This window comes from Schistocerca cancellata, chromosome 3 (genome assembly GCF_023864275.1).
Source record: "Schistocerca cancellata isolate TAMUIC-IGC-003103 chromosome 3, iqSchCanc2.1, whole genome shotgun sequence".
Lineage (NCBI taxonomy): Eukaryota > Metazoa > Arthropoda > Insecta > Orthoptera > Acrididae > Schistocerca > Schistocerca cancellata.
In genome coordinates this window covers 509,792,034-509,810,857 of record NC_064628.1, presented here as the reverse complement: position 1 = coordinate 509,810,857, position 18,824 = coordinate 509,792,034, and the positions used below count along the sequence as shown (strand labels likewise).

General features: G+C 45.4%; 1 protein-coding gene across 1 annotated transcript; it reads left to right on the top strand.

The window, feature by feature from the left end:
• The first annotated feature begins 327 nt into the window (after positions 1 to 327).
• On the top strand, positions 328 to 17,934 carry LOC126176383 (uncharacterized). Its single transcript, XM_049923541.1, has 3 exons — positions 328 to 521; positions 14,715 to 14,841; positions 17,589 to 17,934. The coding sequence occupies exons 1-3, from the start codon at positions 328 to 330 to the stop codon at positions 17,874 to 17,876; spliced, it is 609 nt and encodes a 202-aa protein (XP_049779498.1). The 3' UTR covers positions 17,877 to 17,934.
• Positions 17,935 to 18,824: the final 890 nt, after the last annotated feature.

The following is an 18,824-nucleotide window of genomic DNA, read 5'->3' as shown; positions in this document are numbered from 1 at the left end:
GATCACCACTGGCTCCTACTACTACCACCACATCGTCGTCTCCGGTAATGCCTCACGCTGTTGCGGAAGGACCGACGTCTTTCCCTCCTCCTCCCGGCATGTGCATTGGTAAGCAATCTCTGGGACAGGGGATGGCCCTTGACTCCATGGTTGTGCCTACCGATGCTTTTGTGCCTGAACATCCGTATCCCCAGGCGTCTTCGGACACTGAAGATCACATGCGCAAGCAACAGTCGCCGAAGAGACGTCGGAAACGGCGGATAGCCCCGTATGACACCTGCAAGACGCAGTCTCAAGACGATGAGGATCACACCTATCGTTGCCCCGATGGACGATTCCGTGGTGGAAGCACCAGTGTGCACCCCGTCAGAGGTACAACCATCTTTGCATGCACCAGACGCTGTACCTATGGACGTTGAACAGCAGCTGAGCCAGCACCGCTCTTCCACCGCCGACATGACGCCGCCCTCGGACTCCACAGGTACTCCACCGGACGCACACCATTCACGCTCCTTTGCGTGGTCTGACAATGACGAAACACCCACCGTTGAGATAGCAGCGAATGCTGCTCCTCCATCCGACGACTGCTAATCAACAGAGTTGCTGGGTGGGGACGTGCAGACTACTGGGGCATCATTCCTCTTCGCTGCTGCTCTTTGTGCCTCCAAGAGCGTCCCAGTAGTCTCAATTCCATAAGCTTGCAGGATTGGCTCCATCAGTGTCAACACCATTGGCACCCCTGTCAAACTATAATTGCTCCGTGAAATGCTGAGGGTGTCGGACCTCAATGTTGCCCTTTTGCAGGAAGTTCACCTGGCGACGTTCCCTAATATCTATGGCTACGTGTCCTACCTCACGCCGTGTGCTGACTGAGGCAGTGGGACAGCTATTCTTTTAAAGGAAGGTAGACGACGTGATTAACCTACCATCGGATAGGGGTCTTGCTGCGACTTTCCACGGTGTCCGAGTCATCAATGTTTACGCTCCCACGGGCACGGCTAAGCGACGGTAACGGTCGCGATTCTATTCAGAACAGGTCGCTCCTTCGTTTGTAGGCCGCTACGACCATATTATTCTTGGGGGCGACTTCAGTTGTGTGTTATCCCAGAAGGACCAACATCCCCAGTTCAGCACATGCCAGCAACTCAAGCTGCTCGTGCATGAACTGAACCTCACCGAAACTTGGGACCGCATGCATGGTGATCGGCCTGGATATACGTACGTCACCAGCCATTCAGCAAGTCGTCTTGACCGTGTCTACGTTTCCCAAGGAATCGCAACTGCCATGCTTGACGCTGAGCTATGGCCTACAGCCTTTCCGACCATATCACCTACATTTGCACTGTTTCGTTCCAGAGGTAGAAGGTGTGGCGCGGTCGAGGCCTGGGGAAACTGAATGTCGCCCATCTCAAGGATCCGCAATGCAGGCAGGTCGCAGAAACGACGTGGAACAACTGTGTGAGACGCCTTCCAGCGTATCCTTCAACACTCCGGTGGTGGCTCGACTGCACCAAGCCTGCTTTACGTCGTTCGATGATGAATTACGGTCGCGACAAAATGCTGTGGCAACGACATACCATGGAATAATATTTCACAATTCTATGGGAACTCTCAAACCATGCCCCCTCTGTTCAACGACAGGTTTAAATTCATCGTATTAAGGCGAAGATAATTTCTCTTATGCGTCACCGCCTTGAAGGCTCAATAGTACGCGCAAGGTGTCACGATTGTGTACTAGGAGAGCCCCCGTCCATGCATCATATTATCCGAGAGAAGCAGCGGTGTTGGAGAAAGCTGGTCAACGCCCTCGACGTGCCAGTTGGTCGTCAATTGACGTCCCAGAATGACATCGTAAAAGCCTTTGTGAATCACTACAACCAGTTCTATGCAGCAGAGGACCAGAACATAGGGGTAACGACTGATGTACTCCGTTCCTTGACGGGTACCCTGGATAAGGCTGCTGTGGAGATTCTCACAGCTGCAGTTACGGCTGATGACGTCGTGGATGCTCTTCATAAGGGTTCGGCGAATAACACCGCAGGTCCAGATGGGTTCCCACTCGAGCTTTACCGCACATTCCACGAGATCATGGGCTCACGCTGGACTGCGATGTATGAAGAACTGAACCTTGGTCTTCCCCTCCCACCAGAATTCGTAGAAGGCTTGCTTATCCCGGTCCCCAAGCCATCGGGAGGTCGGGGAGTTGGGCATTATCGGCCGGTGTCCATGTTAAATTGTGACTTCAAGGTTTTCACCCGGATTCTTGCAACTCGCCTTCGACGCGTCATTCCTCAAGTCATCTCTCTGGATCAAACGTGCTTTAGTGGTGACAGTAACATTCAGACGGCACTCAGCGATTACCATAATGTCATAGCCCTGGCCACGACCTGCCGCCGTAACGGTGCCTTAGTGACAGTGGACATCGACCACGACTTTGATAGAGTGAGTCATGCCTTTCTGGAAAACGTACTCCGACGGATGGCCTTTCTCCACAGGTTTATATACATCGTCTTGTGGCTCCTCCGAGGTGCCACGTCGCGAGTGCTGGTCAATGGCGGTGTGGTGGGCCGTATTAATGTCATGTGGTCCGTCAAGGATTTCTGCTGTTGATGCTGCTTATCGCCATCGTCCTTGAGCCACTGTTACATGGTTTGAGGAGCCGGCTGACAGGGATAAAAATGGGGGGGGGAATGCTTTCATCTGCAGCGCCTACGCAGAAGACGTGGTGTTCTTGGTTCTATCGGAGGATGAAGTGCGAGAGGCACTGGCATGGGACTGCTGCAGGTAGCCATGTGAACCTGACGAAATCTAGTGCTATGTCTGTCGGTAGAGGTCTTCCAACAGCGAGTGTGGCTCCATTGCCATTAGTGGACAAGCTCAAATGTTTGGGGATCACCTTCAAGCGTGATGTACGGCGCACGATGTCATTTAACTATAAACGCCTGCTTCAAGCTATCCGCACCAACATCCGTGGCAACCTCCTGAGAGCATTGGACACGTTACAAAGGGTGGATTTGGTTAACACTCAGCCGACCATTGTGGCCGGAGCGGTTCTAGGTACTTCAGTCTGGAACCGCGCGACCTCTGCGGTCGCAGGTTCGAATCCCGCCTCGGGCACGGATGTGTGTGGGGTCCTTAGTTACGTTTAAGTAGTTCTAAGTCTAGGGGACTGATGATCTCAGATGTTAAGTCCCATAGTGCTCAGAGCCATTTGAATCATTTTTGTTAACACTCATCTAGTCTCGCGAGTACCCCATTTAGCACAGATTTTACCGCTGCCAAAGGCAATGGCTCACAGACTTCAGGCGGCGTTCGGCTACTTTGTGAGCGCGGGTCTTATGCTCAAAGTCCGCTACGACACGCTGACACTTCCTCCTCGAGATGGCGGCTTTGGCCTTGTCAACGTCCAAGCGAGAGCAGCTGCCCTTTATGAAAGTACGATGGTTAAATCGTGGACCCGCCGCCGTACCGGATTATCGGGAAGCCTGATTGATGAACTGGCCCCTCCCTCTCGAGTGGCACCTGCTGCAGTAGCCCATATTTCATCCTCGCTCTCACATGTCAGGACCTTCCTTATCGAATACAGGTATGTCCATGCCGATATGCCTAGTACCAGAAACCCTATCGCACGTGCGTTTACCGCCTAATGATGAGAAATCATACTCGGAATGTTGTGGGCTGTGGTTTGGCGTTCTGTGCACCATGTCCTCCTCGACGCGAGCGCTCGTGCGACCTGGTATCTGGTCGTTAATGGAAAATACATGACACAACTTCGTCTACATGCCATAAAAATGACGGATTGGCCGCTGTGTTCTCGTTGTCACCCGCTTGATAGGAACGAACATCGACTGATGTGTGGATCTTCTGCAGAGGTGTGGCAGCTGATTCAGAAGATGCTTGCCTTTCTTCTACGTACGACTCCCCATGCCATTACACCGAAGTTTCTTCTGTTCCCAGATGAGACATACTTCCCACGTACGAAACTGGATAAAAGGCCTCTCGATCTCTTATTTGTTCTATAAAGGTGATAAGAGTGTTCTTGATTTTTGGACGTTCCTGCAAGATCGCTTTACTTTCCTCGTGCACCATCCGCGATACCGTCAGTACTATGCCAACTTTTTGGGTATTGCCTTCTTCGATCCCCTCCTGCAGCTTGGTTGTCTCAGGTATTTCAGTCAGATTGTATAATACCAGGACTCAGTCCAATGTACCGGCAAATGCAATATTCTTCGTGAAGGCGTGCCTGGAATATGCCTGACTGCCTTGGGATTCAGGGTGCGTCTACCCACAAGTTGGTGGGACACGGATGCCATTTTGTCTGTTCTGCCAGGAGGGCGTTTTCTTTAATTTCTATAATTCCCTTTTTATTTTGTTTGTTATTGATGGTAATTACACATAAATGATTTTCGCCTGGAGGGTGATCTCAACATACATATATATATAAGTCCCGGTCGGGGCACACATTTTCAACTGTCCCCGTTGACTTATATAAACGCCTGTATGCGGCTAAGGGTATTCATTTGATTGTAATGACGTACGACTTTGTGTTTAAAATAAAAGCTTCGCTAGCACTTTCACTTGCGGTTCAAAATCTAGAGTATGCTACTGACGATTCAGCTAACCACCTCCGCAAGTTAAGCATTTATTCGGAATGTCTATATTCCACATGCTGGGATATGCAAATGATTAGCATTTCAGCTCGTCCAAACAAAGTAGGAGTAACGTCATCTAAATCCACGTTTATATAAAAATGAATGTTTGTTTATTTAGAATGTATTATCTCAAGAACAATGGAGCAATTTAAGTGCGGTTTCTTGCAAACTGGTCAGCATTGTCTGTAGAGGGTTTACAGTTATATAGCTTATACGGCTGTTGTTAAAATATAGACATTACGATATATCAATATAGAGACGCGATTCGACAAACATCGATACACATCGGCGAGCAACGATTCGTCGGTAATCGATATATCGATACAATAGGGGCAATATCGAGCAAGGCAATTCTTATTTTATATTACATTTTTTCAGAATTTTCGATAAATATTGGAAGCCGTTCTTTTGAAATTGTAGTAGAACATAGTTTAACTTTCACTGTGTAAATGCCTCTGACTACTTTCTGAGCTTTCATCATGTCTAGTCCTTCTCTTTAACTGTGTGAAGCAAGAAGTGTAGATGACACAAAGAAGAACGGAATAACAAGACATCCGATAGGAAGAAATAGCGCACAAGTTGCATTAAAAATAATTTTCAACACTACTAGTGTGCTGTTTCCTCACTGATGAACAAGAGTCTAAATAGAAGACTGGTCTTTGCGGTGGGCCTGGTCTTTGCGGTGGGCGGAGCCATGCGGGGGGGAGATACTGACGTAATCGACGCTCGGTGCTACCTACAGAAACTGAAACGTTTAACTTCACCACGCAATACTGATACTACAATTTCTAGATCGAAGGCGTTTGCAGAAATGAAAAAGCAGGGAAGACGACAGGAAGTGCTCCAAATAAATCCGATACATCACGTAATCGAACGATGGACCTATTGGACACCTTTTATTGTGCGAACTGTAGTTACCAATGTAAACAAAGTGATTATCGCCAAGTGTGAACGTGCATCATTTTCAAAAAATGGTTCAAATGGCTCTGAACACTATGGAACTTAACTTCTGCGGTCATCAGTCCCCTAGAACTTAGAACTACTTAAACCTAACTAATCTAAGGATATCACACACATGCATGCCAGAGGTAGAATTCGAACCTGCGACCGTAGCGGTCACGCGGTTCCAGACTGTATCGCCTAGAACCGTTCGGCCACCCCGGCCGGCGCATCATTTTCGTTTCAGTTCTGGCTATGAGGGGGATAAGCAGGATGCTAGCTTGTTGATGTACAGAATATCTAATAATAAATCAATACTTACACATACAGCTCTAAAACTGGCAGTATACTTAGGCTGAGCCGGCCGGTGTGGCCGTGCGGTTCTAGGCACTTCAGTCTGGAACCGCGTGACCACTATGGTCGCAGGTTCACATTCTGCCTCGGGCATCGATGTGTGTGATGTCCTTAGGTTAGTTACGTTTAAGTAGTTCTGAGTTCTAGGGGACTGATGACCTCAGATGTTAAGTCCCATAGTGCTCAGAGCCATTTGAACCATTTGAACTTAGGCTGAAGCGCCAAACAAACTGGTATAGGATTGCGTATTCAGATACAGAGATATGTAAACTGCCAGAATACGGCGCTACTGCCGAAAACGCCTATATAACAAAAAGTGTCTGGCGCAGTTGTTAGATTGGTTACTGCTGCTACAATGGCATTTTATCAAGAGTTAAGTGAGTTTGAAGGTGCTGTTATAGTCGGCGCGCGAGGGATGGGACACAGCATCTCCTAGGTAGCGATGATGTGGGGATTTTCCCGTACAACCATTTCACGAGCTTATCGTGAATATCAGGAATCCGGCGGAACATCAAATCTCCGACATCGCTGCGGCCGGAAAAAGATTCTGCAAAACGACTGGAACAACGACGACTGAAGAAAATCGTTCAACGTGACAGAAGTGCAACCCTTCCGCAAATTGCTCCAGATTTCAGTGCCGGGCTATAAACAAGTGTCAGCGTGCGAACATTCAACGAAATGTCATGGCAATGGGCTTTCGGAGCCGAAGGCCCACTCGACGCAACACATTACGCCTCACCTGGCCATGTCAACACCGACATTGGACTGTTGATGACTGGAAATATGTTGCCTGGTCGAACGAGTCTCGTTTCAAATCGTATCGAGCGGATAGATGTGTACCGGTATGTAGACAACCTCATGAACACAACGACCCTGCTTGTCAGGAGGGGACTGTTGAAGCTGGTGGAGGCTCCGTAATGGTGTGGGGCGCGTGCAGTTGGTGTCATACGGAATCCCCGATACGTCTAGATACGACTCGACAGGTGCCACGTACGTAAGCATCCTTTCTGATTACCTGTATCCATTCATGTCCATTGTGCATTACTACCGACTTAGACAATTCCAGCAGAGTGGCTCCAGGAACACTCTTCCGAGTTTAAGCACATCCGGTGGCCACCGAACTCCTCAGATATGAACATTATGAAGTATATTTAGGATGCCTTGCTGTTCAGAGGGGATCTCCAGCCCCTCGTACTCTTATGGATTTATGGACAGCGCTGCATGATTCATGGTTTCAGTTCCCTCCAGCACAACTCAGACATTAGTCGAGTCCATGCCACGCCATCTTGCGGCACTTGGGCGTGCTCGCGGGGGCCCTACACGATATTAAACAGGTGCACTAACCAGTGTCTTTAGCTCTTCAGTGTACAATGTGGAGCCGATATTTAGTTTTTGCCGGTACATTGTTATACAGCTGAATATGGTATTTATGTATGGTATCCCCGATATTAAGCAAAAGAACATTCCTAATAATTTTTCCAACAACAATGTAGTAGCTTTCTTGTGAAGTCGACTGTTAGAAAGACAATGCTGCAATTCTCGAGATTACAAAAATACACAGTGACTTTGCGAACTTGCCATTCTGGCAGCAAAAAACACCGAAATCAATGTAATCAAATACGTCATCCAAGAATAAATTGCGGTCGAATTTGTCTTCGACAGATCGATTAACTCCGTCGTGAATGTGGACGGTATCTTAAGCAATCGAAACTAGTTTTTAAACTCATTGGATATTAATAGTGTCACCCCGTATATTTAGTCACAAAAAATCGTGGTTTCAGTAATGCTTTTGCTCAACATTAATCCACCTCGATTGTGCAGTGGAACTAGGCTCGCAGTAGAATAATTTACGCTAAACGTTATTGAGGTGACAATTCTGAACGGCAAGTCAAAAGGAGACGACTTGCTCATTTAACGTATTCCTATCATTCCCACTGACATGCTATTTTATTTGCCGGCCGAAGTGGCCGTGCGGTTCTAGGCGCTGCAGTCTGGAACCGCGAGACCGCTACGGTCGCAGGTTCGAATCCTGCCTCGGGCATGGATGTGTGTGATGTCCTTAGGTTAGTTAGGTTTAACTAGTTCTAAGTTCTAGGGGACTAATGACCTCAGAAGTTGAGTCCCATAGTGCTCAGAGCCATTTTGCTATTTCATTTCAACCGACTACAGTTCCACTTTTGTCTAACATTTTCAATGACTGTCAGCAAAGCACAAGGTCTATCGTTTCAAGTCTGTGGATTAAACCTCGAAAATCCACTCTTTTCACTTGGTCAGTAATGTGTTGCATGCTCACGAGTGGGATAGTCGAAAAATTGGTTTTTCCGCAATACGGAAAGACCAAAAATATTGTACATCCCAGTGCTCTTAAGAAACCTAATTCACGTATAACGCAATGATGAAGAAATCATTCTCTTATTTATTTTCTACGTAAGTATCTGCATAGTTTATATGTATACTTCCAGTAAATTTCAAAACAATTGAAAGTGGCGTTGTGATGGGTGCGGTCATTAGCTAGTTACGTGTAGAAGGAAAGATTAAGCATTGTGTTATCCTTTTCATGCAGTCGTTAGCTAGTAACGTATACAAGGAAATGTTTTGCATCGTGTTATCCTTTCAGAAATCGTAACTGATTGCTTCTAGTTTGTGATAAGTTCGTTTGTGCCTCGTTTAGGAAAGAAGTACCTGCAGCAGTAGATCGAATTCGACAGCAGCAGAATCGTGGCTTGTCCAGACCGCGGCTTAGTCCCGATATTGCTGCTCGCATTAGTGCGGATACCATGACTAGCACACGGAAATGGGACCGATGGGTACAAAATGGTTCAAATGGCTCTGAGCACTATGCGACTTTTCGCCTAGAACTTGGAACTAATTAAAAGAACTAATTAAACCTAACTAACATAAGGACATCGCACACATGCATGCCCGAGGCAGGATTCGAACCTGCTACCGTAGCGGTCGCTCGGTTCCAGACTGTAGCGCCTAGAACCGCCTAGAACCGCCCGATGGGTACACGAGTGCCACACTCTACCTAATGGAGAACCTCAACAGCCCCAAGCGACTAACCCCGCAGAGGCTCGTTTGGATGCGCAGTATCGTATAGCCTCGTCACGAACTTGAGTTAATAAGACAATTATCCACACAGACAATGGGACGACTTAGGCAGCACCACGGACTGCTAGTTGGTAAGCATTGTTGCAGCTTCTCTTGTCGCCCTAGCTAAAAGAGGTGAACCAAGAGTGGTGCACCCAATAGCAAAAGTGCATATAGGTAGGGCAACACGTCTTCTTATTCATACGAGACCCGGTCTTTGTACATGTGTCATATCCCTGTGTAGAGGCACTGAGGAGAACGGAACTGAACCGTGAATTTACTTTCAAATTCTTTTCTTAAAGAATTTACTTTATTTACTAGCGATTCATTAAGAACATTAAAATCTTACAAAATAGACTTCGCCAATATCTAGATCGAGAGCTACCAGATGAACAAGCTGGATTTAGGAAAGGAAGAGTAATTAGAATATACCTTGACCAAGAAGCCACGGTGAGAACTATGTATGGAACAACGAAATGGATAAAGATTCAGAAAGTGGTCTGGCAAGGCTGCATACTGTCACCGCACTTATTCAATCTGTATGCAGAACATCTTATGAGGAATGCGAGGCTAGATGAAGGAGAAAGAGGACTTAAAATAGCTAGAATAAATGTAAACAACCTCAGGTACGCGGATGATACGATCCTGTTGGCAGAAAGTGAAGAAGAATCGAGAACACTCTTGCTGAAGGCGAAAGACGAAAGTGAAAAGGCCGGTCTTAGGCTGAATGTGAAGAAAACGAAAATTATGGCAACTACACCTACCAATTCGTGGGATAAAGCAAGAGAATCCATGGAGGTAGTGACCACATTCAGTTATCTTGGTTCCCAGATCTCTGCTGATGGCGACTGCAGCCATGAAATCCGGAGACAGGCGATGTCAAACCTTGACAAGGTTATAAGATCCAGAGATATAACACTAGCAACAAAGATCCGTATTGTGAGGGCTATGGTCTTTCCAGTTGTGATGCATGGATGTGAGACCTGGACCATTAGAAAGGCTGAACGGCGAAGAATTGACTCCTTCGAATTGTGTTGTTGGAGGAAACTTTTTAGAGTTCCATGGACTGCAAAGAGAACCAACAGATCAATATTGGAGCAAATAAAACCAGATTTCTCCCTGGAAGGTGTAATGTTAAAACAAAAGCTGACCTACTTTGTACACACAATGCGAAGGCATGCCTCGCTGGAAAAAACATTAATGCTGGGGATGATTGAAGGAACTAGAAGAAGAGGACGTCAGAGGATGAGATGGGTCGATGACATCACAGAAGCAATGTGTTCCAATCTGGAAGGTCTACGGGAGAAAGTGCAAGACAGGAAAAAGTGGCGCGATTTGGTTCATGGGGTCACGAAGAGTCGGAACCGACTAAGCAAATAGAGAGAGAGAGAGAGATAGAGAGAGAGAGAGAGAGAGAGAGAGAGATTAACACATTTAATCACACTAGGTGAGCGTGGAAGTAGTTGCCGGGGAGTAACTGATGAAAATGAAATTACCTTTAACAAATGGGAATTTTATTCATAAAAGCCTTTTCAAAAAGAGATTTAAAATTTATAAGCAGAAAAGCACCCTCGAAATATCAAGTTACAATTTTCTTTAGAGTCAGAAAGAACAATATTGACAGTATGAGCCTTCGGGATGAGAAGCTTGCCGCTCCCTTTCAACACGGCCGTAGTCACGACCGCTCACAACAACCTCTGAAAGACTACACTGGTCCAAATCTGCAACACACTAGATTACTTTAAACTAAAAATTTTAACAACTCACACAAACACATTAACTATGCACCCAGTAAGAGGGGTGGAAATGGTACAAACACTCACACTAAGAAATTATTTGCCACCGAAAGTGCAATTTGTTCTTAAAAGGACTCTTACGGAGGAAGGGTGACAACTTTATAAAAATGACTATTTAAATACAACCCATGAAATTCAGCCTTACATAAAATGTACAACATGCTCTACATTACACATATACCGCCTCGGAAGATGATATGCAAGATAAACACATATTTCAAGAATTCGGTCTTTACATCTTAATTCTACAAATTCGTTAACACCGAATCCGACAAACATGACAGAGGCAGCTATTAACGTATGGCAGATTGACAGGGAGATTACTGAACAACCCGAACCGCAGATTGCTCTAACCCTCCCCAACTCCACAAGGGAAAAACGGACCACCCAATTCACAAATAACCACCTTCCCGCGGGTGGTCAAACGGAGAAGAATGTTGGGACGACCCCAACACAAAGCGGCTGGTGACCTCACCAAGAAAACAAGTATAATTTAACGAGTAAATGAAACAACATATCTCCAATCACTTAACTTCTAATAAACTGCGATTTCTGGCGAAGACCTGGCGCAGCACCCCCAACGCTCTCCCGAACCGACCGCTGCCAGCCGCTTAAACGGACGCAGGAAGGCGCGCCGATCTCCCGTCTCACGGCGTCGCAGCTCACCCCGGCCAGCCCGATGTCGTGGTTTCGCTCCTGTTGCTCTCGTGTGGACCGCGAAGCCACTACCCCTTTCTATACGGCGCGGCCCACTAGACTCACGTGATGACCTCACATGCGCCGACGCTAAAAGCGGACAAGTCATCTCGTGTGTCAGTGCGCGACCGACCAACCGACCTATCCAACCGGCAATGACCATTGCCCGAGCAACTCGAGCAGACTGGTGGCCTAACGCGCAGACTCAGATGCAGGAACTCAGCCCCGACCGGGCGACCACTAGCTGAGTTCTGTTACTGGCGGAGTGGTAGGACTCTCATTTTCTGGCTTAAAGTTTGATCCAAACGCCAGACGTCTCGCACTCCGACGACAGGCAGACACTAACTGCCGCACAAATGCGAACGAGAGACAGACCAGCAACTGGTGACGCGAGACTGACCTAGCCTCACCCTGACTGATTGACTGACCGACCGAGCTCATAGCGCCCCTTAAATGCACGTGAACAGTCAACTGTTCCCCTTTCCCACAAGAGGGAGACACCAAAGCTGCGATTGCCACAGCGGCGCCACCGCCAGAAACGTAAGGTGACTGCGGCGAGCTCTTCAAAACAGCAAATTTTACCACGGCTCAGGAACTAACCAGACTCCATTGGTTGTCGTCATATGGATCCAGTGTGCCGTGTGGTGGTACGAGGAATCATTGGATACACAACACGGTCATCCCCGGTGCGCTTAGCTGTTAAGGGAACATTGTATGTCCTATGACGCCAATGTTAAATTATCGAATTTTGTGACCCGTTATCTTAGAAACTTCTTAAGACACCAACTTACAATTTTCCATAATTATTGAATGTACCTTTCTAGAAACACTGAACTAGAATTATGACTAAAATTCTGTTTTGGTGCATGTTATCCTTTTTTTCACACACTCAATTTTTTGACAGAATAAAGTAAATAAAAGAACATAAAAACAAAACAACTCCGGATATTTTAGTTATTTTAGTTCCTTGTGCGTTTAATCTCACACTTGGCATGCTGTGAAAATTTCATGTCTCTGCCATCAGTGCTTTTTTAGAAAACGGGTCTTTCATTGCAAAAAAATGTATTTCAGAGATATTGAGGTATAAAACTTTCTTATTACAAATTCTTATACAGACTTACATTTCTGCGTCTTTTACACACTAGAACTGCCCTGGCTCATTGTCTGTATGTTCTTCAGTGTCACAACAGCCCATTGCTTGCCTCCTCATTTTCTTTCTTGCTTCTTTTGTCATTTTCTGAGCAGCTAACTCTGCTTCACGTAGACGAAGCTCATCCAGTTCCCGCAGTCCTTTAGTTGTGTTCTGTCCAAATCTTACCATTAACTTCTCCAGAACCTTACGTCTTTCATAGCTTCCATCATTAAAATTTAGTACACTATCAGAGACTGCTAACTTTAGAGTCATAAGGCCAACAAATACATTTTTAGGCACACTGCTCCACACAACATTATTGAAGGACTCATTCACAATCTGGGTCTTTCCATGTAAACACTTCTTTAGTAGCCGGCCAGAGTGGCCGAGCGGTTCTAGGCGCTTCAGTCTGCAACCGCGCGACCGCTACGGTCGCAGGTTCGAATCCTGCCTCGGGCATGGATGTGTGTGATGTCCTTAGCTTAGTTAGGTTTAAGTAGTTTCAAGTTCTAGGGGACTGATGACCTCAGATGTCAAGTCTGATAGTGCTCAGAGCTATTTGAACTTTTTTAGTAGCTCAGGATTTGCCAAATCTCTGTAAATAGGTTTTATTGCCATAATATTATTATTTTTACCACTGTCACCCGTTTCTAAAGCTACTTTCCTTTTCGATGCACAGAAACATTATCGTGGCTTTCTTGACTGCTAGCACACGTGTTTTTAAGTACTTCAGAAGAGAATTAAGGTCTCACATATCTGTTACACGTAAATTTGCGTTTCTTGAAGTTACTTTTACGCTTAGTCATTTTATTTACGTATAGAAGGCAAAGAAGTTAGCTTACTACAAAAATAGTCGATAATTACACTATTTTCAACGAAAACTAGTATCAGAAACAACGGACTGATTTGTTTATTCGTAATGCCAACTTCTGAGACGTAGCAGTAGGCACAAAAAAATGTTCACAACCTTTTAGACTGTGTAGTTTCCAAGATATGACTGCTCAACTGTGGCAGTATATGCGTAACCGCGAAATTTAACAGTTACACGTCGACATTCAAAATATTATTTGAAAGTCTCTCAATTGTGTGATTTTAATGTACTATATACCAAAATGTTCTGGAAAGTCCAAAGCACATTATGGAGCAGAAAACAGAAAATGTCGAATTTCAACGAATTTGGACAGGAAGGGTCATAGTGCTGTACTCTCCAGGCTGGTGGTTCTAGCTTCTAGATCTCCTGTTCGTTATTTTTCAAGAAGATAAGGAAAACTGCATATTAGAGGTGCCTTACTGACACAGAGGTTGTTCGCTTGTGACCTAGACAGAACGGTCTCGAGATCTCTCAACCATGGGTTGCCTAGAGAATAGACGAATCAACCATCAAGACTCACTGTGGCATCTGCCTTGCCGGGTTCGTGCCACTCTGATCGCCAGAGATGGCAGCTCTGTGAACCAAATTTCTTTTCTTGTACAGCTCCAAATTTAGTAGTAACTTAATCAAGTATCCTCCCTACTGTATATGCTAATTAGGTAAAATTTAGTGAGTTGCTACCCTTCCTGATTTTTCAATAATAATTGGCAGGAGAATACGTTACCTAAACCTTGTAGATGGTAACGAATACTGGGGAAATGGTGCAATTAAAACATTCATACACGTGTTCCATTTGCAAGTTGCTTATAGAAACTCGGGAGGTCAACGTCCTGCCAGTAATGAGTGAAGGCATTTGTATGGACAGTGGACTGTAACATAATAAGGAACTAAGCTACTCATCATCACGTATGCTACAACTCTATCATCTCGCAAGTATGGCAGATATGTTCTAAGATATCAAAATGGAAACAGCGTCCACTAACCTCTCTACTGTCACCAAGTTCCGGTGATATCCAGTACGCGACCAAGGGCAAGGTGGGCGTACAGTTACAAATTAACACAGACGTGGTGGGCTGACCTAACCTGCCGCGGCGGTCAGCTTCGGATTCGCAATCGGCAAGTGCTGAATCAGATCGCAAAGTAGATCAAGAGCACTGTATGCGGGAGTAGTGGCCCTGTCACAGCCAACCGGCGGGGGCGTGGCTCGAAGGCCCCACAGCTACCGCCCGCTATATATACCGACGGCGAACCTGGCTGCGGCACCTGTTGCTCTCGCTGGACAACAACTCTCATCACAACATGTACAAGCTGGTGAGTTGCCTGCGCGACGACACACACTTCAGAGTGCTCGCTTCACTACAGGTCTCCCATGTCTTATGGGACCGTTTCTGTCAGTGCAGAATTACTACACCCGAGAGTTTTGAATGTTCATCACACACTAGGGTTAGTCATAAAGTTTAAACTGTGGGGCACAGATTTCAACGTGCACCAGTGCTGTAGACACGTGGCAGCAAAAACTTAGTAAATGAATTACATAACTTTATTTTTGGGAGATGACAGTTTTAAACATTATATCTCCCTCGTGTTCTAATAATATCCTCTATTGAATTTTCCCTTCTGCTGGTCCTTCCTCGACAACGCTTTTATTTCTGGACAAATCAGCAGATATCTCTGCTTGTTACTAACGTTTCCCTTCGTATCCTTTCTCTCTTCCTACTACATCTTTCTTTCGGCTGGGTGAGGCAGCGCTGTGATTCAGCCGCTGCATTTGTTTTGGTATGACGTAGGTTCAAAACTCAGTATGGCACAATGATTTATGTTAGTGCTCAGTTTCTAATAGCCTTAACGTCGACTGTAGTTGCAAGTAAACCCTCCATCGTTCCATTATTCGTTTCGTAGTTACATTTACAAAATTCTACTAGTTTTAGCTCCTCCGGTATCTCAGCTGTCTACATTTTAATCCAACACAACGCTGTACTCATGAAGAAGACTTCAGAAGTTTTCTTCTTAACTACACACAGTATCATATTTGATGGTGAACGACATGTTTCCTTCACTACTGTGTATGCTTGTTTTCTATGTAGCAAAAGTTTTGTGATTTTTTTCATTGCCAAATTCTTATTCAACAGTTCGTCATCTCTCTTTCTTTCAGCTACTTCCGTCATTGCTGCGTTATTTAATCTTTAATTCAAACTTTGTGCCGACTAATGTATCCAATGAATTTAACAGATCTTTCGTCTTCTTTGCTTTCACAAAAAACGGTTGAGATGTGTTGTGTAGTGTAGTTTTGGGTGTGTTAGCATAATACTTAGTCTTAACATTGGAGAAAAGCACGTTGTCGAGATCGAACCATGGTCCGCTGTTTGTCTTTGTCATGATGTTTTACTGCAACAAACAAATAGAAATACGAAAACATTTCTTTCCGTATGCGATCCAAGTGGGAAATCAAACCACTGTTCACCTGACGATTTGTTTATCGACAACATTATTGTGTGATTACGAAAATGACCTCCGCGCGAAGTTAAACAGATAGGCAGTAGCAGCTCAGCAGCTAGGAGGGAGTTAACAGAACTTGGCCACACAGACGAATAAGTGATGATTTCTCCGCGAAAAACCCTTATCTGTCGTAGATAGTTAGCGTACACAATAATTTAAGGTACTCGAGAAGATTGAAAGCAGTGTTTCTGCTTAGGCTGTCATTCAGATACAGACAGTAAGCCAGAAACTGGGCACAGTTGTGATAAAGTAATATACTAACAGAGGAATGTTCTGGCTAGAAAACTAGTACTAGAGCAATCCTAGTGACAGTTTGTTCTACGACAAAACGTAAAAATAGACCTAGCGCGTCCCACCCATCAGAGATGCAAACGCATATCACGGTGCAGCTAGACACTAGATGAGATGGTCTCGTGAAGAGATTCTACAGCGTTAAAAATTTACATGAACCATTTGTATAGGCACATAGGTAAAGCAAACTAAGTTTCACTAGCAGGAACTGGAAAAAATGCAATCAGTCTTCAAAGGAGACTGCTTACCGAATGTGTGTGACATTTTAGGATGTGTTTCAAGCGCGTGGGAGACATACCAACTAGGAGTAACAGGGAATACTGGACGTTCACAATGAAGGACAGCACATAAGAGCACAGTTTGACTCACAGGTGAGTGTCACAGAAGCGCTGAAAATCTGTAATTGCAGACGCTTGAAGATAATCACTTCAACCACGAATTTCTACTTACAACCTTTTGAGAGCTACTATTAAGTAAAGAATGAAAAAAAAAACACATTTCAGCTCTTTAGATGTTGCTCTGATAGAGACGGTAAGTCAAGATTTGGGTACCAACACAGCGCACCATGGTTTGCGGATCACGTATGTAGATGTAGGTAAAGACGTATCAAAACGTTTCTAGGTCAACAAGAGCTGAACACCACATTTATTACTCCGTCAGAGTGTGAAAATAGGGGAATCTACATGTAGGCTATTTCTTTCAATTTGGGTCTACTTTGATCTCTGTCTCTGTCTCCCTATCTGGACTTCTTTGCCCCCCCCCGCCCCCCCCCGCCCCCACCCACTCTCCGCTCCGTCACCACACCTCCAAGGGCATAAAAACATTATGCATAACTACTTAACTTTCTGCCATTTTCGATAGGTGGTAAGTACCGTATACAGTATTTCTATATCACTTGCATTTTCTCTACTCATGTCCTACCCAACAGCATACATGAGCTGTGTGGTGCACATTTCATTCGAATTAGTTATATCCTCTCTGTGTGCCCTTTTTGAAGTCAATGAAGCAGATCCACTGTTTTAGACAAAAAAAAAACTGCCTCTGCTGTATTCAGTGTATTCATGATGAGACATTCGTTTTGGCAATATAAAGTACAGATCACAGCCGCAGGCCGCGTATTGTTTGATTTACTTTGCCTAATTTCATTTGACGGACATGAGCACATTAAGACATTCATTACCCTATGTCATCGCATTAAAAATGATCAGCACTACCTGGCACCATCGCCAGCAAGAATCTTCTGTCGAACTGTGAAATGTACGTTGTCGCAGGTGATCCTGATGTGCGCCGTGGCCGCCGCCCACGCCGGCTACCTGGGAGGCTACGCCGCCCCCGCCGTCGCCGTGGCCGCCCCCGCCGTCGCCGTGGCCCACGCCCCCGTGGCCGTGGCTCCCGCCGCCTCCTCGTACGCCAACACGTACCGTGTGTCGCAGACCGCCCGCCTCCTGGCCGCCCCCGCTGTCGCCGCCGCCCCTGTGGCCTACGCCGCCCCCGCCATCCACGCCCCTCTGGCCTACGCCGCCCCTGCTGTCGCTGCTCCCCTGTTGAAGGTCCACTAGGACATGTACCTGAAGCTATGAACAGAGCTATTTATTGTCAATAAAGGACATAAAAATAGTATAAGTTCTTCATTTCTTCCTAGATGGTTCTTACATTAGGAACCTGTGTGGATTATTGAATCACTTGTTAAATGCTTGCTGCCAAGCCCCTTTCTCGGCTGGACGGGCTGGACTTACACATGTGCTCTCTCACACAGCAACAGATCATCTTACAAGCAATTGTCCAATATGAAACGACTTTTTTTAATCATTTCTTACAACTACACTTTCAGTAATACTTTTTTCAGATCTAGGTCATGCAAAAAGTATACTTTCATGAATCGCTATAAATTCACACTGCATTCTTAAGATCTTGGAACGAATAAGAAATTTAATGCTACAAACATTTTGTGGAGACACGTGTCTAATGTTGTACACTCAGAATGAAACTAGTAACTGGTTTAACGTTTCCATTAAAGTTATAGTACTTAAAGTCAGTTTCTATAAAATATTTCCGCGTTTTCTGCTGAGTTGAAACTAAAGTACTATGTCTGCAAGTGCGTTTATACAACACTTTTACAGAGTGTAAAATAGCACAATATCGTAAATCCAATAACAAAAATTACATTTTCAGACTGCCTTTGGTATGATGTGCGTTCAATAACCAACGCAACACGTTTTTTTCTGAAAGCAGGTTGGGTTTATTCAGGATCGCAATAACCATATAATTCCCCACTCTTGGAGCTACAAGACCGTATTTTCCAACATAATCTCTGTTCAATGTGACGGCCTTATGCCACTATACTGGGAGCCCCATATGCCCGCATGGAACCACTCTACTGGTCGACGTCGGAGACAACGTCTTCCTGCATCAGTAACCTTCCCATCATCCAAGTACTGCTTCCCGTGGAGTGCATCCTCCATTGGGCCAAACAGATGGAAGTCGGAAGATGTGATATCCAGGCTGTT